This window comes from Pocillopora damicornis, chromosome 13 (assembly GCF_964200805.1).
Source record: "Pocillopora damicornis chromosome 13, jaPocDami1.2, whole genome shotgun sequence".
Lineage (NCBI taxonomy): Eukaryota > Metazoa > Cnidaria > Anthozoa > Scleractinia > Pocilloporidae > Pocillopora > Pocillopora damicornis.
Window position 1 is genome coordinate 17,926,879 of NC_142682.1, and position 26,849 is coordinate 17,953,727.

At 40.6% G+C, this 26,849-nt stretch overlaps 1 protein-coding gene and 13 non-coding genes across 14 annotated transcripts; 7 read left to right on the plus strand and 7 right to left on the minus strand.

Moving 5' to 3' along the window:
- Positions 1-1,770: 1,770 nt before the first annotated feature.
- Positions 1,771-1,891, plus strand: LOC149035773 (U5 spliceosomal RNA). Its single transcript, XR_016182682.1, has one exon. It is a non-coding gene; the product is annotated as a U5 spliceosomal RNA (small nuclear RNA).
- A 1,022-nt stretch (positions 1,892-2,913) lies between these two features.
- LOC149035774 (U5 spliceosomal RNA) lies at positions 2,914-3,034 on the minus strand. The gene has a single exon (XR_016182681.1). It is a non-coding gene; the product is annotated as a U5 spliceosomal RNA (small nuclear RNA).
- Positions 3,035-3,514: 480 nt separating this feature from the next.
- On the minus strand, positions 3,515-3,637 carry LOC149035775 (U5 spliceosomal RNA). Its single transcript, XR_016182683.1, has one exon. It is a non-coding gene; the product is annotated as a U5 spliceosomal RNA (small nuclear RNA).
- Positions 3,638-4,109: 472 nt separating this feature from the next.
- LOC149035776 (U5 spliceosomal RNA) lies at positions 4,110-4,230 on the minus strand. Its single transcript, XR_016182689.1, has one exon. It is a non-coding gene; the product is annotated as a U5 spliceosomal RNA (small nuclear RNA).
- A 554-nt stretch (positions 4,231-4,784) lies between these two features.
- LOC113683337 (U5 spliceosomal RNA) lies at positions 4,785-4,907 on the minus strand. The gene has a single exon (XR_003447372.2). It is a non-coding gene; the product is annotated as a U5 spliceosomal RNA (small nuclear RNA).
- Positions 4,908-8,216: 3,309 nt separating this feature from the next.
- Positions 8,217-8,337, plus strand: LOC149035777 (U5 spliceosomal RNA). The gene has a single exon (XR_016182678.1). It is a non-coding gene; the product is annotated as a U5 spliceosomal RNA (small nuclear RNA).
- A 2,988-nt stretch (positions 8,338-11,325) lies between these two features.
- Positions 11,326-11,446, plus strand: LOC149035778 (U5 spliceosomal RNA). Its single transcript, XR_016182684.1, has one exon. It is a non-coding gene; the product is annotated as a U5 spliceosomal RNA (small nuclear RNA).
- A 561-nt stretch (positions 11,447-12,007) lies between these two features.
- On the plus strand, positions 12,008-12,129 carry LOC149035779 (U5 spliceosomal RNA). Its single transcript, XR_016182679.1, has one exon. It is a non-coding gene; the product is annotated as a U5 spliceosomal RNA (small nuclear RNA).
- Positions 12,130-12,399: 270 nt separating this feature from the next.
- LOC149035780 (U5 spliceosomal RNA) lies at positions 12,400-12,522 on the plus strand. Its single transcript, XR_016182685.1, has one exon. It is a non-coding gene; the product is annotated as a U5 spliceosomal RNA (small nuclear RNA).
- Positions 12,523-13,002: 480 nt separating this feature from the next.
- Positions 13,003-13,123, plus strand: LOC149035781 (U5 spliceosomal RNA). The gene has a single exon (XR_016182680.1). It is a non-coding gene; the product is annotated as a U5 spliceosomal RNA (small nuclear RNA).
- A 1,083-nt stretch (positions 13,124-14,206) lies between these two features.
- On the minus strand, positions 14,207-14,327 carry LOC149035782 (U5 spliceosomal RNA). The gene has a single exon (XR_016182688.1). It is a non-coding gene; the product is annotated as a U5 spliceosomal RNA (small nuclear RNA).
- A 495-nt stretch (positions 14,328-14,822) lies between these two features.
- On the minus strand, positions 14,823-14,945 carry LOC113667477 (U5 spliceosomal RNA). Its single transcript, XR_003445895.2, has one exon. It is a non-coding gene; the product is annotated as a U5 spliceosomal RNA (small nuclear RNA).
- A 1,267-nt stretch (positions 14,946-16,212) lies between these two features.
- On the minus strand, positions 16,213-16,333 carry LOC113667462 (U5 spliceosomal RNA). Its single transcript, XR_003445892.2, has one exon. It is a non-coding gene; the product is annotated as a U5 spliceosomal RNA (small nuclear RNA).
- A 1,262-nt stretch (positions 16,334-17,595) lies between these two features.
- Positions 17,596-26,569, plus strand: LOC113667419 (protein transport protein Sec61 subunit alpha). Its single transcript, XM_027183241.2, has 16 exons — positions 17,596-17,744; positions 17,846-17,913; positions 18,126-18,191; positions 18,368-18,446; positions 19,710-19,765; positions 20,381-20,456; positions 20,535-20,644; positions 21,059-21,129; positions 21,959-22,041; positions 22,352-22,512; positions 22,850-22,954; positions 23,309-23,401; positions 23,511-23,699; positions 24,432-24,508; positions 24,697-24,767; positions 25,395-26,569. Exons 1-16 carry the CDS (start codon positions 17,738-17,740, stop codon positions 25,508-25,510), a joined length of 1,428 nt encoding a protein of 475 aa, XP_027039042.2. The 5' UTR covers positions 17,596-17,737; the 3' UTR covers positions 25,511-26,569.
- The last annotated feature ends 280 nt before the right edge of the window (positions 26,570-26,849 follow it).

Genomic DNA, 26,849 nt, shown 5'->3' on the forward strand with positions numbered 1-26,849 from the left:
CTCTTGATGAAAGGGAACCAGCGACTGGTTTTGCTGTTATTCCTTACATACAGGGTGTTACTGAACCCATCAAGAGAATTTTGAATAGCCACAACGTTAAAGTTGCTCAAAAACCTTTTCAGACTTTGGGGCATATTTTCGCCAAACCTAAGGATCCTGTCACGAAAGAACAACGAACCGACGCCATTTATTCTATTCCTTGCAATGACTGTGATGACGAATACATCGGACAGACCAAACGCCAGTTTGGTACACGGTTAAAAGAGCACCAAAAAGCGGTTTTTCTTTGCAAAAAGGAAAATTCAGCTTTATCGGAGCATACTTGGGTGGGATAATTCTAAAATTATCACTACTAATCGGCGTTACCACCAGCGCCTTTGTTTGGAGGCTTGGCACATTAACTCCGCCCACGCTCCTTTAAATCGTGACGATGGCGGTCTGCTTCCTGACGCCTATTTACACCTCGTCAGAAAAAAGGCCGCTAATTAGTGATCATATAAAAGGACCTCTTGTTGCAGCGTTTAGATCACCCCTGATGAAGGCACTAGACAGGAGTGTCGAAACGTTGGGTCTATGAATTGTAACTTCTTCGGTTACATTCATTAAATCTGCAAACCAGTGTAGCTTCAAACTATGTCTGATTGTCCACCTGGTTGCCGTGTGAACTTTAATAGAGTTTAGGATAATTCATAAGGGTCTTATGAGTGACCACCGGCAGTTGAGAGACCGATGAACTCTCTCTGACGACGCTCGCAGAAGTGAAGATCTTCGTCAGGCTAAGTCACTTGCGAAATTTGCAGAGGCGAAAATAGCAGATTTTGATGCGCAAATGCATAAATCAGTTGAATGAGTCTATATAACAAATTTTTAGTCGTTCTTTCTTGTGGTGGGGCCACCTGAGTGAAGTAGAAGATGTGAAAACGGTGCATATTTGTAATAAACTCAATAGTCAACACAAACAACTAAATGCCCAATAAACCCTCTTTGATGGCACTAACGGAAATTTAAATCTGGTGCAAGCTAAAACACATGCAAAATTTGCTCAAACCATGGTATGACTCTTCTCTACGAAGAGCACATAAGGCATCCTAGCGAACAACGATATCGAACCATCTGATCTCTAGGAAAAAAAGAACGTGATGAGTTTATTGTTACTCCCTTGGGATATCTTAAGTTTTTCTCCCTAAGGGACCTTATGCTGGTTTGTATCGGAAGGAAAATTGATTATTTTACAAAATTTAGGCGCGCAGGAGCCTGGCTGCCTGGCATTTTTAACTCTTAGGTTATTTCGGGCAGCCAGTGCCCCTATCATTGTCTGTACTATTATTATAAATTTTTCTTTCTTGTATATTTTGGGGTGAAAAAATAAAGTTGTTGTTGTTGGCAGACTCGGTGCCTTTAATCTGACACCAAACAATATGCCGGTAATTGACGCAAGGATCATTTTGACAGAAACCTCTGACTTTCTTTTAAGTCGTTTTTTGAACCTAATGGACGTCGAGCACGCCGTTCCAACGTGAAAGCCCGAATGATGCAAGAAACCACCTTAGCGAAGGAAGTCTCTATACTCTGGCCAAAGGCCATCTTGCAAATAATCCATCATACCGTTTCTCGTCTGTAGATGGCCTGTGGTTGTATGAAAATTTTGTGCTTCGCATAATTTTTTATAGATATTGTAATTTAGTGCGCAGGCGCGTAAATGATAAATGCAAACCCCACTTGCGTTAGCGAGTCATCTTCGACATAGCGCTGGATTAACAAATTAGGAAATAGCTCTGGTTTTCCTTCATCACGCACGAATCTTTCGCCTTTTACTAAAGATTTCCGTGGAGGAAAACAGTCGAATGAGTCTGTAAACCGATTTTTTGTTGCCCTGCCTTGCGGCGGGGCCATCAAGAGAAGCGAAATTAGTTTTTGATAGAAACTCGTGATAGCCATTCACAATATTTCTTCTTAAGCTTTATAGGGATCAGAAGAGGGCATTACCTTCTATCAAAAAATTTCAGCGCGGGAGCACTAAGCGGATTCGGCGCCTGTGATCTGATGCCAAACAGTTGAGGAAAAGGATTATCATAGGACAACCTTCAAGCCTGTGGACCAGAAGCGTGCTGGTCGAACTTGAAATCACGAAGGCTGCAAGAAACCACGTGGACTAACGAAAGAACAAAATAAATAAATTCATCAGTGACCAACGGCGGTTGAAGGATCGTCGAACCCGCTCTGACGTCGCTTGTGGGAGTCAAAATCTGTAGCAAGCTCAGTCAGATGCGAAATTTTAGAGACGAAAAAAGTAGACTCCATTATTGTGCAAGATCATCTTTAGGCAGGAATGAGAGACCAATCTCTCGATGGCTAAAATTCCTTCACTAGTGCATGTGGCTTCTTGCATCCTTCAGACTCTAAACAAACATCCTAGAAGTCCACAAGACTGAAACAAGACGTGGCAGATCGGCGAAAACCCCAATCGCCGCACCGGACACACCTGGCGTAAAAAATCGCCAAATGTGTCGCCGGCTCTAGATCGATCTTTGCGCCGAATGCCGCCTCGCCGTTTAGTATGAGATCAGAGGCGCCGAGTCCGCAAAGCCCTCTCCTCCCTATTTCTCAGACATCAGGTTATTGTTGTTCATTTAAATATCATTGCAGTACGTTCATTTCAACTGGGATCATGGTAGGTATAATGTTCCCTACATTGCACACATTGAAGAGATTTACGCCATGGAAAGAAGGAAAAAGAAATAAACCTCCCCCTCTCTCCGCGGGTTTAAGTCTTCTCGACTTTGCTTTTTTCCTCCTCAAAAAATTTTGCAAGTGACTGAGCTAGCTGCAGATGTTAGCTCCCTAAAGCACCCTCTAGTGGTTGATCACGAATTGAAATCTAGTTCCATGAAAACTTTATCCATTTCACTAAGGGGCCCCGCCGCTAAGCAGGGCGATGAAAAATTGGTCTATAGACTCATACAACTGTTCCCCTCCACGGAAATCTTTAGTAAAAGGCGAAAGATTTGTGCGTTATGAAGGAAAACCAGAGCAATCTGTAAGAGGGATGTAAAAGCAATATCTCGAGGATGACTCGCTCACGCAAGTGGGGTTTATATTTATCCTTAATGCGCGTGCGCAACAAGATATGCGAGAGCCTTGAAGTTAAAAGAAACACCGTCAGGCGGTGTCTCGCAATAGATAATGTTTCCAGAAAAAACGATGAGAGCAAACAAGACTGAAGCAATGTTTACAGACACGTGGTCCCTTTCTTCTAAAATTATTTATATATGAAATGGAGCCCCTTACGACATGTAGGGTGACGAATTGATAGTCTAAAGTACTTATTTATTTACTCCTCTCGACGGAAACCTTTCATTGAAAATCGAAAGTACCAGTTAGCGTAACATATTCGAGCTACAGAAATTGGAACGTAGTCGTACGTCTCACAATATGCATATCAAATGGTAGGGCGTTTAACTGCTTCCCTGTAACGAGGGAAAATTCCTTCCTGAAACTGCTGTTTCAAGTTAGTAGCCCCGCCGAAAGGCAGGGCAGCGAAAAATTAGTTCTTAGACTCATTCAGTTACTCTCCTCCACGGTAATCTTTTGTAGAAGGCGAAAGATTAGTATGCATTTTGAAGGAGAACCAGAGCGAACGTGAAGATGGAAAATTCTAGCACTAGATTGATAGCAACGCACGCTGAACATGCAAGGCTTCCGTTTTGTGGCGCACAAAACGGGGGGCTTGCCACCCCAAACCCCCCAGACTTCTTTCGGATGGACAAGCTCTGCCCTGGATACGAGGTCCCCTTTCCCTTTCCAAAACAACTTAAAGAGAATGGTATTGAGTTCAGCTAACACCCAAAACGAAAGGTGAACTAGGGATGCAACGTACTGATGCAGATCTTAACTCCTATGAGCGCCGTCAGAAAGGTCTCATTGGTCTCACAACGGCTGGTGGTCACTCATAAGACTCTGAGAGATTATCCTAAATTTCATTTAAACTTGTTTTACTTCTCGCAATGACCCTGCCGAAAGACAGGGCGACGAAAAATTGGTCTTAGACTCATTCACGACCCTTATGAATTTTCCTAAACTCTGTTTACATTTGTCCCGCTTCTTTGGATGGCCCCGCCGTAAGGCAGGGCGACAAAAAATTGGTCTACAGACTCATTCAACTGTTCTCCTCCACGGAAATCTTTAGTAAAAGGCGAAAGATTTATGCGTGATGAAGGAAAACCAGAGTGACTAACAAATTGTACGTAATAGAGGTCTGTTGAAGATGACTCGCTCTCGCAAGTGGGGTTTACATTTATCCTCTGTGCGCCTGCGCACCAAGTTCTAAGATATGTGAAAGCTTGAAGTTATAAGAAATATCGTAAAAGTTGGTGTACAAACACAGGCGGTGTCCGACAATTGATAATGTTCAGTCCCAGGAAAACGATTAGAACGAACAAGGCTGAAGTAACGTTTACAGAGACTTGCTTCCTTTCTTTTCAGCTTAATATTATTAATGATATGAAGGCCCAATAACGCGCGGGGTGACGAATTGATATTCTAAAGTACTCATTTCTTTTCTCCTCTCGACGGAAATCTTCAGTGGAAAAACGAAAGTACCAGTCAGCTTGGCAAAATTCGATTTAAAGCAAGTGGAATGCGCCTGTACGTCTTACAACATGCTCATCAAGCCATGAAAAATAGTGGAGCGTTGAACTGCTTCCCTGTAACAAAGGAAAACACTTTCCTAAAGCTGCCATTTGTTTTGCCTTATCGTATCATTTCATATTATTTTTCATGTTTATAGCCCCGCCGAAAGGCAGGGCAGCGAAAAATTACTTGTTAGACTCATTAAGTTATTCTCCTCCACGGTAATCTTTAGTAAAAGGCGAAAGATTAGTACGCATATTGAAGGAGAACCAGAGTGAACTTTAAGATGGAGAATTCTAGCACTATATTGAAAACAACGCACAAAGGCATATGGGACACTGGTCCCAAAGAGGACCACAACAATTTATGGAGTGCGCATGCACGTCAGCGCCCTGGAGAAGTCGAAAGCCTCCGGTAAAATCTTGGTTACCCTGGTTTAGAGTTTTTCTCTTGTTCCCGATATAATGTGCTTTGATTTGTGGTTATTTTGGTATGGTATAACTTAAATTCTGGTCTGTGAAAAGCAAGTAGACGAAAAAAAAGCGGGGTTCAGACAAAGCTGACTGCAGCAAACATTGCACGTCTCTGTTGATTAATCTAGCAAATAAAGTTCTGTAAATGCCTTGTTTAGCGAAAAGTGAGCGTAAAGTAAAAGAATTGTATGCATAATAAATGCGTCCACAGAGTTAAAAATGTATGACACCCAGTGAGTAACACGGTCCCAATCCAGAAACTTGATAGCTCCTTCGAGAAGTGTCCGAATTGTCGTATTTAACGAGCCGCGACAGACGAACCTGTCCGCCATAACGACAAATACTAATATTCCTCGTTTATATGGCTTCTATCAGTTCTTTGTACGGTTCATTTCCTTTATACTTGACCGGAAACAATGGATTGCATTCTTAGTATGACAAACTGGCGGACTCAGTGCCTACGATCTGATACCAAACAATATGCCGGTAATTTACGCGAAGATCAATATGACAGAAACCTCTCTGTCTTTCTTTTAAGTCGTTCTTTGAACCTTTTTAAAAACTTTTAAGTGGAGAAGTGCAAGTTGATGGGATCTTTAAGCTTTTATTGCGTCGCCTGTCCTTTGGTGGAACTCCATTAGTGAGACAGAGCTGAGAAGAGAGGAAACAAGTGTCTACAAACATTACTTTAAACGGGATCGCTACCATAGTTTTCCTAGAAATGGTTATTCATCGCTAGACACGGCCTGTGGTTGTATGAAAATTTTGTGCTTCGTATTATATTTTATAGATCTTGTAATTTAGTGCGCAGGCGCGTAAATGATAAATGCAAACCCCACTTGCGTTAGCGAGTCATCTTCGACATACCGCTGGTTTGGCCGTTTTTCTGGTGACCCTCCCAGGGACTTATGCTCGGCTTCTTGCCGTTACCTGGGGTAAGCCAGTCTCTGGTTGTTTTTCCAGTCTTGGGCTGGTTTGGCTTTTCTTCTTGGCTTTTTTGGCCTGTTGAGTTTGGTATTTTGCCAGCTCACAGGTTTTCCCAGTTTTTTGGTCACCCATCCACTTTTGGGTTATTTGTTGTTCTTTTGCCATGGGTGTAGAGTGTGTTAAGACGTGCGTGATTCACGCGTCAGTGATGATGGCTAGTTACGAAAAGGACCGTGTGATTGCACTCCTTAGGGAGCGTATTGATTTTGAAAGGCTTTCTGCCATTCAGTTTTGCCCTAGGGGCTTGATACGTATCACTTTCAAGAATGTCTCGGACAAAGAGGAATTTGCGCGTATGGGTTCTTTAGCGTTGGATGGGCACGATCTTAGTGTGACGTCCTCAGACGAGCCGCCGTCTTTGGTTTATGTACACTATTTTCCTGCTGAAGGTGACGATGTTCTGATCTGTGATGAGCTAAGTAAATATGGTGAAATTGTTAGTATTAAGCATCAGAGTTTTTCGGGAATTCCGGGCCTTCTTACTGGGTCACGTATTCTTACGATGGTGTTGTCGGATCCTGTTCCGGCTGAGTTCCGTATTGATGATTACCCGGTGCGGGTTTGGTATAGGGGTATCCCCCCGTTCTGTCAGATCTGTAAAGTTAATGGCCATAAGGCGGCGGATTGTCAGTTTAATGGAAAGTGTAGGAAGTGTGGCTCCCCAGACCACAAGGCGCATGCGTGCACCCGGCCGTGGGGTCAGTCTGCTGTCCCAATGGAGGTTGCAGTCCCTGTGGTGGTACCTGACCCCCCTGTGACTGTTGTACCGGCTGTCTCTGATAGTTCTGTTTTGGATGAGGGTGCGGATGAACCAGTTGAGGATGTTGAAGACGAGGCTCCTGATGTGGAAGATGTTGCTGTAGTTGAGGAAAATGTGGATGTGGTTGAGGAAGTTGAGGTTGCTGATAAAGAGGATGGTGAGGTTGTGGATGAGGATGTGGAAGTTGGTACCCCTGCGGGGGCTCCTGTTCCTTGCCCCTCGGGGCGTGTCTCGGGGTCTGTCCTCTCGGTCCCTGTTGTTGAGAGTGTGCAGGTTGCTTCGGGTCCTGCGGCGGTCTCTGGCCCCTCTGGGCCCCCTCAGGCTGTCTGTACTCGCTCTGTTCTTTCGCCTGTTGCTTCATGTAGAATTTTCACCCCTGAGCTTCGTAGGAAGTTTTTGTGGGGTATCGTGCTATGTTATGCCGGAGTTCCGGAAATGCGGCCTTTGTTTTTTCGTATAATGACTTTAAGTTGTGTGGGGTCTCCCCTGCTGACGATCCGGATAGGGTTCGCATAACTTATGTGAATGGGGCGGTTTCGATAGTGCATGCGAATCTTATCCGTATGTCCAAAGTGGATACTAGTGATGAGATATCTGAGGTAGAGTTTGCTCAGTTTATCCTTAAGGTTAAGGACGACCCTTCCTATAGGATTTCCTTTAGGGGGTCTATTATTGATGCGGTTGGGCCCACTGAGCACAGTAACGCTTTGTGGGTGGAGTTTTCGGACCATTGTGGGTCACAGGGCCGGATGTTGCCTGCAAAGGCTTTAAGTGTCAAGAATATCGCTCTTAAAAGTAATAGCTCTGGTGTTAATAACGTAAACAAGGCTCCGTCCTCCTCTGCGGGGGCCAATGTTAATAATGTAAATAAGTCCTCTTCCCTGGCTGATGATGGTTTTGTCAATGTTACTCGTAGCAGCTCTCGTTCTGTGGTCCCTACGGCTGCGGTGCTTGCCGCCGAGTTGCTTAAGCGTACTACCCCCCCTTCTGTTGTGGGGGTCCCGAAATGTAGAAAGAAATTATAGTAAATACTAGTTCCTTTGTAAGCAATAGTATCTACGTCTCAAAATATAGTTTAGTAATAATGTAAATAATATTGTAAATATTAGTTCCCTTTTCTGTTTTGTTTCAGTTTTGTTTGTGTGTTGTTTGGAGTGGGCGTGTTCAATTTTTGGGTGTGAGTGTGTTCAATGTTTGCGAGGTGGGGTTCGATTCCCAAACAAAGTTGGTGTCTGGTGGCCCTCGGTTTATGGTGGACCCAACCCTAAGGCATTGCACTTTCAGCCATGGGTTGGATTAGGTTTTTAGATCGGCAGGCATTGCACTACCCTCACGGGAGCCTGGCCGTTCGCCTTAAACACAAAAAAAAACTCTGGTTTTCCTTCATAACGCACAAATCTTTCGCCTTTTACTAAAGATTTCCGTGGAGGAGAACAGTCGAATGAGTCTGTAACCCAATTTTTTGTTGCCCTGCCTTGAGGTGGGGCCCCTAAATGAAGTGGAATTAATGTGATGGATTTTCAAATTAACTCGTGAAAGCCATACCCATCATTTTCTTCTTTGGCTTTCTATGGATAGGAAGAAGGCTTTACTTGGTATCAAATAATTTCAGCGCGGGAGCGCTTGGCGGATTCAGCGCCTCTGATCTGATGCCAAACAGTTGGGGCAAAGAATTATCATAGGACAACCTTTAAGCCTGTGGACTTCGAGCGTGCTGGTCGAATGTGAAATTACGAAGGATGCAAGAAACCACGTGGGCTAACGAATAAACTCTCGCTTTGAGATGAATTCATCAGTGACCAACGGCGGTTGAAGGATCGTCGAACTCGCTCAACATCGCTTGTGCGATTTAAAACAAGCAGCAAGCTCAGTCAGATGCGAAATTTGTAGAGACGAAAAAAGGTATAAATAGGGTCAGTTTCTATAGAAACTGTGGTGCTACGCTGGCGAGAGAGTATAAAAGATATTTTAGTGTTAACAACTGAGTTGAAAACGAAAATTGACCTCCGTACTCAGTTGTTAACACTAAAATATCCGAAAAAAAAGTAGACTCCATTATTTTGCAACATCGTCTTTAGGCAGGAATGAGAGATCAATCTCTGGAAGGCTAAAATTCTTTTACTAATGCATATGGCTTCATGCATATGCATCCTTAGGACCTTCACGTTCGAGCAGCATCCTCGAACTCCACAATACTAAAACAACACGTGGCGGAAAGATTTATCTAAAGCCGGCAACACACCTGGCGATTTTATTCGCCGATCGTGGCGAATCTAGTCGCTGCGATCAGCGAAAATTGCAATCGCCGCACCAGACACACCTGACGATTTTTGTCGATCACCGTGACCGGAGTATAGAATCGCCAGGTGTGTCGCCGGCTTTAGATCGATCTTTGCGCCAAATGCTGACTCGCCGTTTGGTATGAGATCAGAGGCGCCGAGTCCTCAAAGCGCTCCTACGCGCTGACTTGTCTTTAAGACGCAAGACGCTTGAGAGTAAATTCATCCCTATTGTTATTTTTCAGAGATCAGGTTATTGTTGTTCATTTAAATGCCATTGCAGTACGTTCATTTCAGCAGGGAACATTGTTGGTATAATTTTCCCTACATTGTAAACATTGAAGGGATTTACGCCATGGAATAAAGGAAAAAGAAATAAACTTCCCCTCTCTCCTTAGGCTCAAGATTTCTTCGACTTTGCTTTTTTTCTCCACTAAAAATTTTGCAAGAGAATGAGCTAGCTGCAGATTCAAACTCCTTAGAGCACCCTTTTCAACCGCCGATGGTTAATCACGAATGAAATCTTGTTCCAAGAGGGATGTAACGTACTGATTCAGATCTTAACTCCTATGAGCGCCGTCAGAGAGAGTTCATCGGTCTCTCAACTGCTGGTGGTCACTCGTGAGACCTTAATAAACTATTCTAAACTTCTTTTTTATTTATTCCATTTCTTTTAATGGCCCTGCAGAAAGGCAGGGCGACAAAAAATTAGCCGATAGACTCATTCAACTGTTCTCCTCCACGGAAATCTTTAGTTTTTTTTATATTTAAGTGAACGGCCAGGCTCCCGTGAGGGCGGTGCAATGCCTGCCGATCTACAGACCTAATCTAACCCATGGCTAAAAGTGTAATGCCTTAGGGTTGGGTCCACCATAAATCGAGGGCCACTAGATACCAACTTCGTTGGGGAATCGAACCCCACCTCGAAAACATTGAACACACTCACACCAAAAATTGAACACGCCCGCTCCAAAAAACAAACGAACAAAACGGATACAAGAACATAGAAAAAACTTAGTTACTATTATTTACAATATTATTTACATTATTATTTACATTGGTGCTAATACTAGAGTTATTACAAAACTTACAAAAGTCATTAACTATAATTTCTTTCTACATTTCGGGACCCCCACAACAGAAGTGGGGGTAGTACGCTTAAGCAACTCAGCGGCTAGCAAAGCAGCCGTAGGGACCACAGAACGAGAGCTGTTTCGAGAAACATTGACAATACCGTCACCAACCGTAGAAGAGGAGGACGAAGCCTTGTTTTACATTATTTACATTATTAACTTTACTAATTCCACTACTATTAACATTGGCACCAGAGCTATTACTATTAAGAGCGATATTCTTAACACTTAAGGCCTTCGCAGGCAGCCTCTGGGAATGCGACCCAGTATGGTCCGTAAACACCGCACACAAAACATTACTGTGCTCAGTAGACCCAACCATATCAATAATAGACCCCCTAAAGGAAATCCGATAGGAAGGGTCATCCTTAACCTTGAGAATAAACTGAGTAAACTCTTCCGCAGACACCTTATCACTAGTATCCGCTTTGGAAATACGGACAAGATTCGCATGTACTGTCATAAACGCCCCACTCTCAAAAGTTATACGGACCTCATCCGAGTCGGCCGCAGGGGAAACCCCACACACCTTACCGCCTCTATACGAAATAACGTAGGCAACATCCCCGGAACACTGGCACAACATATCGCGATACCCCACAAAAAACTTCCTACGAAGCTCAGGGGTGAAAATCCTACATGAAGCAACACGCGAGGGGACAGAGACTACAGGGACAGTCTGAGAGGACCCAACGGGAGAACCAGAGGGGCCAGAGATCGCCACCGCATACAATTCTTTTACTTTACGCTCACTTTTCGCTAAACAAGGCATTTACAGAACTTTATTTGCTAGATTAATCAACAGAGACGTGTAATGTTTGCTGCAGTCAGCTTTGTCTGAAACCCGCTTTTTTTTCGTCCACTTGCTTTTCACAGACCAGAATTTAAGTTATACCATACCAAAATAACCACAAATCAAAGCACATTATATCGGGAACAAGAGAAAAACTCTAAACCAGGGTAACCAAGATTTTACCGGAGGATTTCGACTTCTCCAGGGCACTGACGTGCATGCGCACTCCATAAATTGTTGTGGTCTTCTTTGGGACCGGTGTCCCATATGCCTTTGTGCGTTGTTTTCAATCTAGTACTAATCTTTCGCCTTTTACTAAAGATTACCGTGGAAGAGAATAACTTAATGAGTCTAACAAGTAATTTTTCGCCGCCCTGCCTTTCGGCGGGGCTATAAACATGAAAAATAATATGAAATGCTACGATAAGGCAAAACAAATGGTAGCCTTAGGAAAGTGTTTTCCTTTGTTACAGGGAAGCAGTTCAACGCCCCACTATTTTTCATGGCTTGATGAGCATGTTGTAAGACGTACAGGCGCATTCCACTTGCTTTAAATCGAATTTTGCCAAGCTGACTGGTACTTTCGTTTTTCCACTGAAGATTTCCGTCGAGAGGAGAAAAGAAATGAGTACTTTAGAATATCAATTCGTCACCCCGCATGTTATTGGGCCTTCATATCATTAATAATATTAAGCTGAAAAGAAATGAAGCAAGTCTCTGTAAACGTTACTTCAGTCTTGTTCGTTCTAATCGTTTTCCTGGGACTGAACATTATCAATTGTCGAACACCGCCTGTGTTTGTACACCAATGTTTACGATATTTTTTATAACTTCAAGCTTTCACATATCTTAGAACTTAGAACTTGGTGCGCAGGCGCACAGAGGATAAATGTAAACCCCACATGCGAGAGCGAGTCATCTTCAACAGACCTCTATTACGTACAATTTATCAGTCACTCTGGTTTTCCTTCATCACGCATAAATCTTTCGCCTTTTACTAAAGATTTCCGTGGAGGAGAACAGTTGAATGAGTCTGTAGACCAATTTTTTCGTCGCCCTGCCTTACGGCGGGGCCATCCAAAGAAGCGGAACAAATGTAAACAGGGTTTAGGAAAATTCATAAGGGTCGTGAATGAGTCTAAGACCAATTTTTCGTCGCCCTGTCTTTCGGCAGGGTCATTACGAGAAGTAAAACAAGTTTAAATGAAATTTAGGATAATCTCTCAGAGTCTTATGAGTGACCACCAGCCCTTGTGAGACCAATGAGCTCTTTCTGACGGCGCTCATAGGAGTTAAGATCTGCATCAGTACGTTGCATCCCTAGTTCACCTTTCCATCTTCACGTTCGCTCTGGTTCTCCTTCAAAATGCATACTAATTTTTCGCCTTCTACAAAGGATTACCGTGGAGAAGAGTAACTGAATGAGTCTAAGAACTAATTTTTCGCTGCCCTGCCTTTCGGCGGGGCTACTAACTTGAAACAGCAGTTTCAGGAAGGAATTTTTCCTCGTTACAGCGAAGCAGTTAAACGCCCTACCATTTGATATGCATATTGTAAGACGTACGACTACGTTCCAATTGCTGTAGCTCGAATATGTTACGCTAACTGGTACTTTCGATTTTCAATGAATGATTTCCGTCGAGAGGAGGAAATAAATGAGTACTTTAGACTATCAATTCGTCACCCTACATGTCGTAAGGGGCTCCATTTCATAAATGAAATAATTTTAGAAGAAAGGGACCACGTGTCTATAAACATTACTTCAGTCTTGTTCGCTCTCATCGTTTTTCTGGAAACATTACCTATTGCAAGACACCGCCTGACGGTGTTTCTTTTAACTTCAAGGCTCTCACATATCTTGTTGCGCACGCGCATTAAGGATAAATATAAACCCCACTTGCATGAGCGAGTCATCCTCGACATACTGCTTTTACATCCCTCTTGCAGATCACTCTGGTTTTCCTTCATAACGCACAAATCTTTCGCCTTTTACTAAAGATTTCCGTGGAGGGGAACAGTTGTATGAGTCTATAGACCAATTTTTCATCGCCCTGCTTAGCGGCGGGGCCCCTTAGTGAAATGGATAAAATTTTCATGGAACTAGATCTCAATTCGTGATCAACCACCAGCAGTTCAAGAAGGTGCTTTTGGGGGCTAACATCTGCAGCTAGCTCAGTCACTTGCAAAATTTTTAGAGGAGAAAAAAAGCAAAGTCGAGAAGACTTAAACCTGCGAAGAGAGGGGAGGTTTATTTCTTTTTCCTTCATTCCATGGCGTAAATCTCTTCAATGTGTGCAATGTAGGGAACATTATACCTACCATGTTCCCAGTTGAAATGAACGTACTGCAATGATATTTAAATGAACAACAATAACCTGATGTCTGAGAAATAACAATAGGGATGAATTTATTTTCAGGCGTCTTGCGTCTTAAAGACAATTCAGCGCGTGGGAGGGCTTTGCGGACTCGGCGCCTATGATCTCATACCAAACGGCGAGGCGGCATTCGGCGCAAAGATCGATCTAGAGCCGGCGACACACTTGGCGATTTTTTACGCCAGGTGTGTCCGGTGCGGCGATTGGGGTTTTCGCCGATCTGCCACGTCTTGTTTCAGTCTTGTGGACTTCTAGGATGTTTGTTTAGAGTCTGAAGGATGCAAGAAGCCACATGCACTAGTGAAGGAATTTTAGCCATCGAGAGATTGGTCTCTCATTCCTGCCTGAAGATGATCTTGCACAATAATGGAGTCTACTTTTTTCGTCTCTACAAATTTCGCATCTGACTGAGCTTGCTACAGATTTTGACTCCCACAAGCGACGTCAGAGCGGCTTCGACGATCCTTCAACCGCCGTTGGTCACTGATGAATTTATTTATTTTGTTCTTTCGTTAGCCCACGTGGTTTCTTGCATCCTTCGTGATTTCAAGTTCGACCAGCACGCTTCTAGTCCACAGGCTTGAAGGTTGTCCTATGATAATCCTTTTCCCCAACTGTTTGGCATCAGATCAGAGGCGCCGAATTCGCTTAGTGCTCCCGCGCTGAAATTTTTTGATAGTAAGTAATGCCCTCTTCTGATCCCGATAAAGCTTAAGAAGAAATATTGTGCATGGCTATCACGAGTTTCTATCAAAAACTAATTTCACTTCTCATGATGGCCCCGCCTCAAGGCAGGGCAACAAAAAATTGGTTTACAGACTCATTCGACTGTTCTCCTCCACGGAAATCTTTAGTAAAAGGCGAAAGATTTATGCGTGATGAAGGAAAACCAGAGTTACTAGCAAGTTGTACCTAACAGAGGTCTGTTGAAGATGACTCGCTCACGCAAGTGGGGTTTATATTTATCCTTTATGCGCATGCACACCGAATTCTAAGATATGTGAAAGCCTTGAAGTTGTAAGAAGCAACGTAAAATTTGTGTAGAAACACGGGAGGTATCCGACAATAGATAATGTTCCCAGGAAAACGATCAGAACGAACAAGACTGAAGAAACGTTTACAGACTTGCTTTCTTTCCTGTCAGCTTTATATTATTTATGATATAAAGCCCCAACAACATGCAAGGTGACGAATTTATGGTTTAAAGTACTCATTTATTTCCTCCTCTCGACGGAAATCTTCTGTGGAAAAACGAAAGTACCAGTCAGCTTAACATATTTGAGCTAAAGCAATTGGAACATGCCTGTAAGTATTACATCATAGGGAAAACACCTATCTAAACCTTCCCTTGGTTTTGCCTTTCTAATCATTTCATATAATTTTTCCAGTTGATAGCCCCGCCGAAAGGCAGGGCAGTGAAAAATTAGTTGTAAGACTCATTCAGTTGCTCTCCTCCACGGTAATCTTTAGTAAAAGGCGAAAGATTAATACGCATTTTGAAGGAGAACCAGAGCGAACGTAAAAATGGAGAATTCTGGCACTAGATTGAAAGCAACGCAAAAGGCATATGGGACACCGGTCACAAAGCATGTCAGAACAATTTATGGAGTGCGCATGCACATCATCGTCCTGAAGAAGTCGAAAGCCCCCGGAAAAATCTTGGTTACCCTGGTTTAGAGTATTTCTCTTGTTCCAAATATGGTTATGGTTGTTTTGGCATTTTATAGATGAAATTCTAGTCTGTGCAAGGCAAGCACACCAAAAAAAAGTGGGGTTCAGACAAAAGAAAAAGAGTATCAGCGCCTGTCAGCAGCAAACATTACGCGTCTTTGTTGATTATTCTAATAAATGAAGTTCGATACATGCCGTGTTCGGCGATAAGTGAGCGTAAAGTAAAATAATTTATGCATAATAAATGTATCCACGGAGGTAAAAATGTGTGATAGCCGGCGAGTAACATTGTCCCAATCCGCACACTTGATAGGTTCTTCGAGAAGTGTCCGAATTGTTATGTTTAACAAGCCGCCGCAGACTAACCTGTCCACCATTAGGACATGCTAATATTCCTCGTTTATATGGCTTCTGCCAGTTCTTTGTATGATTCATTTCCTTTATGCTGACCGGAAACAATGAATTGCACTCTCAGTGCTGCAGACAAACTTCCTCACCCTTCCCCCTAACCCAGTATTTAAAATTTCTCTATACCAACAATTTGTACTATTACAGCAAGGAGTTTCCAGATGGTTGACTGGTAATCGTGGGTGCGGAACGGGTGTAAAAGAGGTCGGAATTAGAATGCGAGCAATTCTTCATTTTCGGCCTGGTCCGTCGCGCGAGTAAAAAACTCAGCAAAAAATAAAATTGATGTTAGCGAACTGCGCAGAAGTCATCAATCCCAGAGTTCCACGCGGTGCTAACTTAATGTCAACAATTATCTAACTTTTGGGTGAGGCAAAATCATGAAACTTCGATTAGACGCCTCGCCACCAGGCAGGGCTACGAAAAATTGGTCTTTAGGCTCATAAACTCTCTCCTCCGCGGAAATCTTTAGTAAAAGCAGTGAAACACTTTGCCAACAAGGGAAGATAGAAACGAGTTCGAGATTGGATGCAAGCAAGAGGCACTCGGGCGCACACCGCAGAGACGGAAATCGTTACGCTGATCCCACATAAAGTATTTACAGACAAGAAGGAGATAGGAGAAGACCAAAGGTACGCACAGGAGTTCCTCTGAAGAGAAACCGAAAAGGAGATGGTGCAAGGAAGTGTTCCGCTTCTTAAGATGGCCCCGCCGAAAGGCAGGACGATGAAAAATTAGTTCATAGACTCAATCAACTGTTCTCCTCCACGGAAATCTTTAGTAAAAGGCGAAAGATTTGTACGTTATGAAGGAAAACCAGCGCTACCGATAACGAAGATGTGACAGCGGTATGTCGAAAACGGTACGCTAACGCAAGTGGGAACAATCTCGAACCCAGATCCTTTCTTCTTCTTGGTCTTTTGCCTATGGGCATGCGCATGCGCATCAACCGATGACAATATTGTATCGAAAATGAAGGCGAACTACGACTTATCTTGTGAAAATTTCTTATACGATGTAGTTGATTTCTGAGTAGACTCTTAATACATTTCCCTCGCTTACATAGTGCATGGTGCTCCAAATAATTTTCCTTGAGAGGAATACTCACGAATACTATCAAGACACTTCATCAAGTAGTTCCTTAGATAGTGACTCCAGGAATAGTTAAAAAAAGGAAAGAAACTCATTCAGTTGCTCTCAGAGAAGTCTACAGTTATTAACAAAGTCACAATATATTGGTGTTGTTTTTGGCTCATGACAAACTATCACTGGCATTAGTTTTTTTAGATGAAACAAAAGAGCAGGCGATAAAACTACTCGTTCTGATATAGGAAGATGTTCGTATGCAGGATGATATCAAAATTATCGGAGCATTTTCCACGCAACTATACAAACTCTATAAGTGCAGTGAGGGTCACCAGACACCAACTTCGTTGGGGAATCGAACCCCACCTCCTAAAAATTAGCCACAACCACACCAAAAATTAAACGTACACACTCCCTGCTACTGCTAACGCAAAAACAAAACACTAATAAAACAATTACGTAAAACAAGAGAAGGCATGGCAAAAGCATTATTACAAAACAATTGTAACAGCTTGAAAGGACGGAAGATGAGAGCAGTAAGCACCACGATTACCATCTATGACAACACTCGGATTGCTTCCTCTTTGAAACCGCAAAGAGGAGGAGTGGAGTGGAACGTTTCTTTAACTCAGCGGCAATGATCGCAGCCGTGGGAACCACTGACCTCGAAGAGACTTGTTTTGGTCGGAGGTTTTTCCTGGTGACTGTAATGAAGCCGTCCAAGGAGTCCTCGACCTCGGCAGACGACGAACTGAAGAAGAAGCTTCAATACTGACGCTATCAATCACCATATTTTCACTACTATTATCATTAATGTTTTTATTATTACTATTGTTACTAGTTTTGCTTACACTAATATTATTATCAACATTATTTGGAGAACTTCGAGAAATGTCCGCTGAGGGTCCCCTAACCCCCTCGGAACACCAACAACTATACTAGTAAGGCTTACAGTTCCTGTCTGAGCTAGCACATTTTGTGTTCCGGTCTCCAAAGAGCCTGGGAACTAATGACGTAAAAGCTTGCGCATTGCGTGTTTCGTCCTCTTCTTCACTAGCTGTGGCCATTGTTTGACCACAGTTGAATTTCATATTTCATTCCATCGAGGCCGCTAATCTTTTGGCCAGAAAAAAAATTATAAAAATGGGTGGTAAGTGTCCTAAATTTTCTTGATTTCATTTTTGTCGTCATTTGTAAGCAATCTGCCCGTTTTGGCCGCGAGATAATGTGTGATCTTTTTCTTGTGCACAGTAAAATTTCTCGAAGTACTACGACCATTTATTTCCGTTCTGCCTGAGGTCTCAAAGCCCGAAAGAAAGGTAAATCTTTCGTCAAGATCTCCCTGTAAGCGTTCAGTTAGTTTCTTCTTCGTATTTATTGTTAAATTGAGTGTCTTTTGTTGAAGGCAACTTGGAAGTGAATTAATGTTTGGTTATGTCCGTTTGGTGTACGTGTACATCCGCGTGTGGTTGCCTTCTTTGGATACGGTTACTCGAGATTTTTCAATCAATCCACCTTCTGTTTCTTACAGATCCAGTTTAGAGAGAAAGTACTATGGACGGCGATTACGCTGTTTATCTTTCTTGTCTGCTGCCAGGTTGGTAAAATCATATGTTATAGATAGGAAGTTAAGAATAATTGATATTCTTCATGACTGGCCCTTTGTTGCAACCGCCATTTTACAAAAGGCTAATAGTAAAGAGCTATCATCTCTGTGATTCTCTTGTGATCGATCAAATAAGAGGTTTAATCTTACTCTTTCTCTTTACGTAGATTCCTTTGTTTGGCATTATGTCGTCGGATTCAGCTGATCCCTTCTACTGGATGCGAGTGATTTTAGCTTCTAACAGAGGTAACTGATAACTTTTAGCGGTCCAATTTTGATATAAATACAGTAAGTCAAATAACTGTTTACCGGTCCAATTTTGATATAAATAGGTCAAATAACTGTGTGATTACAGTATTCTTCTACGGGTATAAAAGGTTTAAGTTAAATAACTGTTAAAAATGACCGTAAAATAATGTTATGCTCTTAAACTTGATAAGAATATCGAAGAATACAATCTTCCTGATCGTCTATGGTTCGTTCCCTTTTGAATGAAAATGTAACCTCCTACAGAAAAAATTTCCCTCTTCAACGTGCTTTTAAGGATTGCAAATTCAGAGAATTTGAATGCTGTTTAATTTACGAATTTTTTCAATTGTTGTGTTTGGAGCTCTAAAGTTCTAACTGCCACTAAATTCTCAAAATCGTGATTTTGCTTTAGATACTTGTTGGATTTTAACTTACTTTTTTGTTGTTTCATTTATTGGAATTTTTCAGTATGTATCTGAATACTTTGTAATCATCCAAGAAGTTGTTTGATTTATTTCTTGTTTGATACCGCATCCCTCTATAGAATAGTGGATGTTTGGACCGGTACAAATTAGAGCTTATTAGGTTTAATATCTTAGATAGAGATGTCCTTCACAAGGACAAGGGATAAGACATTTTTATAATTATTAATCTTGGATTAATTGTAATTATCAGTCAAACTGGTAGAAAGATTTTCATACAACCCTGTACTATCTTAAACCAAAGCTGTATTCCCCAAGGCAATTAACTGTGTCCACTGTTGCTTTCTTTATCTAAGAACTGTTAGTGTAACGAAATATAGGGCTGTGCTGAAATCTTGCCAAACTGGCTTGAGCTCTGCCTTTGTGAGGTGCTAAGATATAATTAAATTTGAGAGAGAAAAGAAGAAGGAATAAAAGATGCAGAACAAATGTTTTCATTCATTTTGTTCAGAAACATTTTTTATTTTCTTACTACTATTGTGATTTTGTAGTCTAATCTTTCAGGTGAGTGTAGTCCTGAGAAAGACCATTGTCGCTGGTGGTGACTGACGTTTCAACAACTGGAGAAGTCACCATCAGAGTCAAGTGAATAATGTTGTAAGTCTGGTGATGACTCAGGTTGTCAAAACATCAGTCACCACTTAGACAACAGTCCTTCTGAGGACTACATTCACCTGGACAATCAGGCTACTTAGGATACGTTACCCTCAGGTTCAAACCCTTTCTGTGTAACTACTATTGGTTTTGTTGAAACAAATAAAGACCTTTTTTCATTTAGGTACCCTCATGGAGCTTGGTATATCCCCAATTGTCACTTCAGGACTTATTATGCAGGTTTGGATAACTTGATAACTACAAATTAAGTTTTGTTCTTACTTATTAGGAACAAATTGTTATAAGCTTTTTCGTTATAGTAATGTCTTCCAACTTTTGAGTGATAAGCATTTTCAGTTTCATTCTTTACAATTCATGAGTGACCAAGACAGAATTTCTACTGCCAATGTCAATACAATATCACACAGAAAAGTGATGAGAATAAAGATAAATTTTATTAGAGGATTAGTTGAGCCAATACCAAATTCTCCCAACATACATCATAGGAATTGTTTGTAACACATCAAGGAGAATTGCTAATGAGGTCTTGGTTGATTACTCTGTTCCTCAGTTGTAAGTGTGTTTCAATTTTTTTCTGGGTATCTTGATGATCAGAAAGTATGATAGTATCTATGAAACAGAAATTAAAGAAGGCGTTGAAACCAAGGACAATAACTTAACTATACCACTAAACTGTAGGCCTAAGTCCATGTGAAGAAGCATGATTACATATTGCTGAGTTCATTGAGATATAATTATTATCCTTGAAACAATTCTTGCATTTGTAAGAAGCTATTAACACCTTTTCTTTTAGTTAAAAATTATACTCAGTTCTAACTTGATACATTCTTTTAGCTTTTGGCAGGTTCTAAAATTATTGAAGTTGGTGACAGTCCAAAAGACAGAGCTCTCTTCAATGGATCTCAAAAGTGTAAGTATGACTGAGAAAGGCTCGTCACATACCTTATACCTTTTCTTCTCTTTTTAATCAAATCTTTTCTTTCTCTAGTGTTTGGTATGATCATTACCATTGGTCAAGCTGTCGTGTACGTTATGACTGGAATGTACGGTGATCCTGCTGATCTTGGCCCTGGTATCTGCCTTCTGATTATCATCCAGGTATGCTTTAAATGGATATCTTCATCTCTGATGACTCAGAGTGTATAGTTGTGCTAAAGTTTTGTCAGTGATATGCATGTGTATCATACCCTTGGGGTTAATATTGCAAGTGAAACTGAACTTGCACTTAAAAGCCATAATGTCCAAACTGACACTTGATATGCCACGTGTCATGCCAAACTTTATTGATGAATGACATTCACTTGATGTTCCTTGACACTAAACGAACATAGGTTTTCTACAATGAAACTTCTCTCAGTAAGTGTTATGCAGTACTGTTACTTGAGAGAGGGGAGTAAGAGTTGTAGATATGAAATTGTTGGTATTCTGAAGTAATGCAATCTCAAAGGCTATCAGTGGACTATTTGATTGTTGATTGTAGATGCTGATTACTGATTTTTTTCATCTTTGTAGCTGTTCTGTGCTGGTCTTATTGTTCTCTTGCTGGATGAACTTCTTCAGAAAGGATATGGCCTTGGATCAGGGTAGGCAGCTCAAATTGAGTTAATCTCTTTTGATGGAAGATGAATGAGGGCTTGTACATATCTCCAGCTTATCCTTTAGATGCATGAGCTGTTTCTTGATACAGCACTAGATAAATAGAAGCCATTAAAAAAAGTATACTTGTGAGTTGGGAGATTTTATCTTAGATCCAGGAAAGAAAGCTCTTAACCCTTTACACCCCTGCATCAGTATACATATTCTCCTTACTGTTCGTTACACATTTCCTGAGGTGCTGATAAGGAAAAGTTGTTAAACTGTAAAGAGTTTCTGTAATTGGTGATCATTTCCTTCATTCTCATGACCTAGATGTGTGATTCAGGGCTGGTATTGTTAGGAGAAATGAAATGCTAGTCACTCATAGAAATCAAATAGTTAACCCTTTCACTCCCACTAGTGATCAAGACAGAATTTCTCCTTACAATATCAATACAATATCAAGCAGGCAGGTGATGAGAATAGAGAAGAATATCAATCATGGGATTATTAGTTGATCTAATACCAAATTCTCTGAACTAACATCATAAGAATTGTATGGCAGATAGTAAGGAGAATTATTAATCAGATCTTGGGGGTGAAAGGGTTAAGGGTACCAGTATTACTTATGGTGTTCTTGGGAATTTTCACTACCTGAGTTGATTTCCACTCTGCCACACAAGCATATGTCATGTTAAGACTCCTCAGAGCTTTTGCAGAGCTTTCCTCTTTGCAACAAGGTTTGAAACATGTTAGTTATCCAATGGTGTGCTCTTTGATTTATTTTCACTGCAATTATTTTACCTTGGCTAAATCTCATTATAATCTCCCTTGCAGAATCTCATTGTTCATTGCCACAAACATCTGTGAGACTATTGTTTGGAAAGCATTCAGTCCAGCCACTATTAACACTGGCAGGGGTATGTACAACTCCTATATCCCCATCTTAAACAGGTTACAAAATAGAGACTCACAAGGATTGAATGTGTTTGTAGAAACAACACTTCAAACATTTTTTGAAATTAGACGTCAGCTTAAAAATTTATTTTCAGTTTTTTCCTTGCTTTAAACTGGTCATCCTATGAAGCACTATGCAGTTATGCATTATAGATGACAATTTGCACTAAAAGTGACTACATTGTGAGACAGATAGTAATACCTCAAAATTATTGCATTTCATCACCACAAGTCACAATGTTTTTTTACAGTATTTTCTGCTGTTGATTTTAGGTACTGAGTTTGAGGGTGCTATCATTGCCTTGTTCCATCTGTTGGCCACCAGAACAGACAAAGTGCGTGGGCTCCGTGAAGCCGTCCATCGTCAGAACCTACCAAACATCACTAACCTGATTGCCACAATTTTTGTCTTTGGTATAGTTATTTACTTCCAGGTAAATTGCCACCTTTCAGTCAATAATATTCTTACTACTTCAACATTTCCTTGATTTAGAACCTTTCTTATGGGGTGTTTTTTCCTCCTTGAAATGTGATTGTTTGTAGCTCCTCAAGGTTTGGGACAGTGTGTTGTTTGTTTTTGTATTGAAATATAGCATAACTTTAATTTTCATTCAGATTCTCTACAAGTATCATGATATTATAGGTGTGATGTAAGCTCTTTCCTCTCAACTGGTAGTCATAAGTTTAACTTAAAGTAAGTAAGTTAGTTTCTGACCTGCCTCTTTGCATGGTATATTGGTATGTCTGACAGAATGTGGAAATATCTTGCAGGGCTTCCGTGTAGATCTTCCTATCAAGTCTGCTCGCTACAGAGGCCAATACAGCTCTTACCCAATCAAACTGTTTTACACTTCAAATATTCCCATCATTTTGCAGGTAAGAGTAACCATGAAACTTTCATTCTGTGCTTAATTTTAGGAACTGGTTAAAATGCTTTCAGTGAGTTGATTGTTTTCATTATTACTCTTGTTTGAAAGTCACCACCAAGACCATCATGCTCTTTGTTAGGTGTATCTCTAATTGATATTTGCTTAAGTCAAATATTTAACATCATTCTCTAAATAGTGACTTTACAAAATTAGTTAGGCTTTGGGCCTTTATTTATATACTACTCTAGAGTTCAGAGTTAGAGGCATTTGCTAAATTTTAATGATCAATACAACAATTTGATTTTGTTGTGCAAAGCATGTCATTCAATTCTCATCACTTGCTTTTTTGTCAATATTTCAGAGTGCCCTCGTGTCCAATATTTATGTCATTTCCCAAATGTTGTCCACTAAGTTTGCTGGAAATTTCTTCGTCAGTCTTCTTGGAACATGGGAGGTATGCTACCATCTTTACGTTGACTTTATGACAATTTGGTTAGTTTAGGATTTGGGAATACATTTGTGTGATGGGGCTCCCTAATGTAATGGTGGTCTTTTGATTCCAGGAAGCTGGTGGTGGACCTGCGCGATCATACCCCACTGGTGGCCTGTGCTATTACATGTCACCTCCAGAGACAGTGAGTCACATCATAGAAGATCCCATTCATGCCGTCATGTACATTGTCTTCATGTTGGGCTCTTGTGCTTTCTTCTCCAAGACATGGATTGATGTGTCTGGCTCCTCAGCTAAAGATGTAAGTGTTACTTAAAAATGATGGAGCAGCAGATTAAATGAACTGTTACTTCAAGTGTTAAGGTCATTAATTTTACAGAAACTCTAATTTTGACAGACAAAAAATTTTCAAAGTACAACTTGTATGCTATGTAAATTCCCAATGTTCATAGTTTTCCTTAACTCACAATAGAAACTTATTAGAATTTTTGGGTATTTAAACTTTTTAATTGTGACTTTAGAAGACACATGTACAATGGATGTCTCAAAATTGACAAAAATTTGGCAAATTGTGTCAAAAGTAAGTTGAGGATTGTGTGGTCATTGGTCAGCAGTATTGACTCTAAGATCTTAATAATACTGGGCTTTAAGTTCATCTTTTAAAAAAGTGGCCTCTTGGTCACCTTCAATTACAAAATGGTTGCCCTAAAAATTATGTATTTAGTAAGACAAACAATAAGTTTGCAACACTTTTGTTTGCCAAATTGATATGTTTATTTGCTTGTGGATGTAAAGACTGCAATAAGGGTCAAAAGATGACGAGGCTCTAATGTCTGTAAGCAGAGACAATGTACAAGTGTTTTTTTTTTCCTTTTTTAAATCTGTTGATTGCCAATATGGTTACTTTGGTAAAAATTTTAGTCATCAATTATATTTTTCACTCGCCATGGTGACCAAAATGGTTGCAACTTGGATCGCTGTATTTAAGTTCCAATCAATTGATGGATGTTTTAACTTTTATCCCCAAATCAAGGTTGCCAAACAGCTGAAGGAACAGCAAATGGTGATGCGTGGACACCGTGATAAATCCATGGTCCATGAACTCAACAGGTAAGCAATGATCATAAAGTTTAGAATTGGCTTTTACAAAGCTTTCGTATATTCCTTGTCCATGTGGAAGATATGTAACCAATATGCAATGTATGGATAATTTAATTCAATAAATAGTTTCTTACATAGTACTATAATTTTGAAATAAAAAATTAAATGGCATTTTAAATGGATCTCTTACCTTCCAGGTATATCCCTACAGCTGCAGCTTTTGGTGGACTTTGTATTGGTGCCCTTTCAGTCTTGGCTGATTTCATGGGTAAGCATTGAGTTTTCATGTACTAAACAGCTTGAAAAACTCAAGAAAGATATTCAGCATTTCAGTGCCATGATTGTGGCATAAGTAAACGCATCTGAATCTCGTATTAGGATTTGAGTCACTGACCCTCTGATTTCATGATGCTTCACTTCATGGACTTCAGCAAAACTTGAAAAGGAGAAGGGGCTAAGTTCAGTTGTAACTAAATGTACAGTAGTCCTATTTTCCAAGTTGTGAATGGCTGACCTTTGTCAAAAAAGGAAACAAACTTTCTAAGAATCTGTTTGTTTCTCAAAAAATGGATTGGAAACCGGGAGGAAAGCACAGAGCTTTGCTTGTCTGTTAAGTCAATGACTGCTTTTAAAAAAGATTTGGGCACTTTTTTCAAAAATTTTCACCAGCTGCTCTTAGGATTTTTTGTCATTATATGATCAGTAGTCTTGATAAGCTGCAACTGTTTGAGAAAAAAAAAAGCCCCTGCTCCTTGCTAAAGTGAGGGGTAAAGAATGGAATTAAGAGGAAGATGATAGATCAAGGTGATAGATCAAGTAGATCAAGGTGATATGAACAGGAGCCAAAATTAAATGAATTCTTACGCATGTAACATTTCTGTTTGTTTCTTCATAGGTGCCATTGGCTCAGGAACAGGTATTCTGTTGGCTGTCACCATCATTTACCAATACTTTGAAATCTTCGTTAAAGAGCAAAGTGAAATGGGAGGCATGGGAACTCTCCTGTTTTAAACAAGCCATTCTGCACTGTATCAACCATCCCATAAAATTACCACTGTACTTAATATCCAGCCTAAGAATGGAAGTTTTTTCCTCTCTTGAATTCTGTTTATTTTGTGATTGAAAAATGAAATTTCACCTTGTATTAGCTTATTTGTACTCTTGTAAGTTAAAGATTAATCTCAAAAGGACAGTAGCAGCAACAGCAACAACAGGGACCATCAAATTAGAACTTTGATGGTTAAATTTCTTACAATAAGCTACAATAAATGTATTTTCTGCTCCAATTGAGAGATATCTCCTTGTCCACTTACCTTTTGGATGTTTATTGTGTGAAGAAAGGATTCAAAGATTTCTCCCAAAGATGATCTTAAAATACCTGCTTATTTTATTTGTATTTTTCATTGAGTCCTTTCAATATTTTGGGAGGCACCACTTTTATTCATTTCAGACTAGGCAAATGTCAGAAATTTCTGTCTAGGAAAATTGGTCAAAAGATTTGCTATTTTAGTGAGACATTAAAATTTTATCAGCAGAGATAATTTTGCCATCCCATTAACCAGGCTCAACTGTACAAAAAAATTGGTGGCTGACCTCGTGGCTATACATGGACTTGTAAAGTTTTTCTTCCTTTTCTATTTTATTAAATTTTATGGCCAACTTCCTTTTCAAAGCAGGGTTGTAGAGTGTGTTTCCTCTTCACTGTCTTTCCTTGTTTTTATGTGTTTGAGGTGAATGGCCAGGCTCCCTTGAAAGTGGTGCAATGCCTGGTGGCATGAGAGAGGCAGCAATAAGAAAGACTGTGAAAGAAAGGCTAGGTGAAGAGTACTGGAAGGTACTCTGCATTATGAATATTCGCTTTATTTAGAAGATGGTATTCTCATACAGTATTTCACTTTTCAAATTGTTGACTAGGGTCGTCGCAGTAGATATTCAAATTTCAATATTATGTGCCTTTATTGTATTTCGATACTGGTTAATGGAAGGTTCGTTTTGCAAAGATTAAAAGTGATATTTGCATCTCACCCACATAAATAAATAAACAAATAAAGTGCCTTGTGTGAATCCTAATGATCTGGTTTCTTGTGTCTAGAGACTGTTGTGGTAACTTTTTCATTAATTCCTTATCCAGTAGGTCTTTAGGACCTAAACTTCTGTAGTTGCATTTTTCCTTTCCAAGCTACACGTATATGGCAAATTCGTGGAACGTTAGAAATTAAAGAGGAGTCGACCTGGGTCTCTTGGGCGCATGTGCAATATTAAGACAAAAGATTATTAGCAGTAGCTCATGTACGCAGTATACGGCGATTCTGTCATCATACTCGTAGCAGTGAATTGGGTCAGTTCTCCC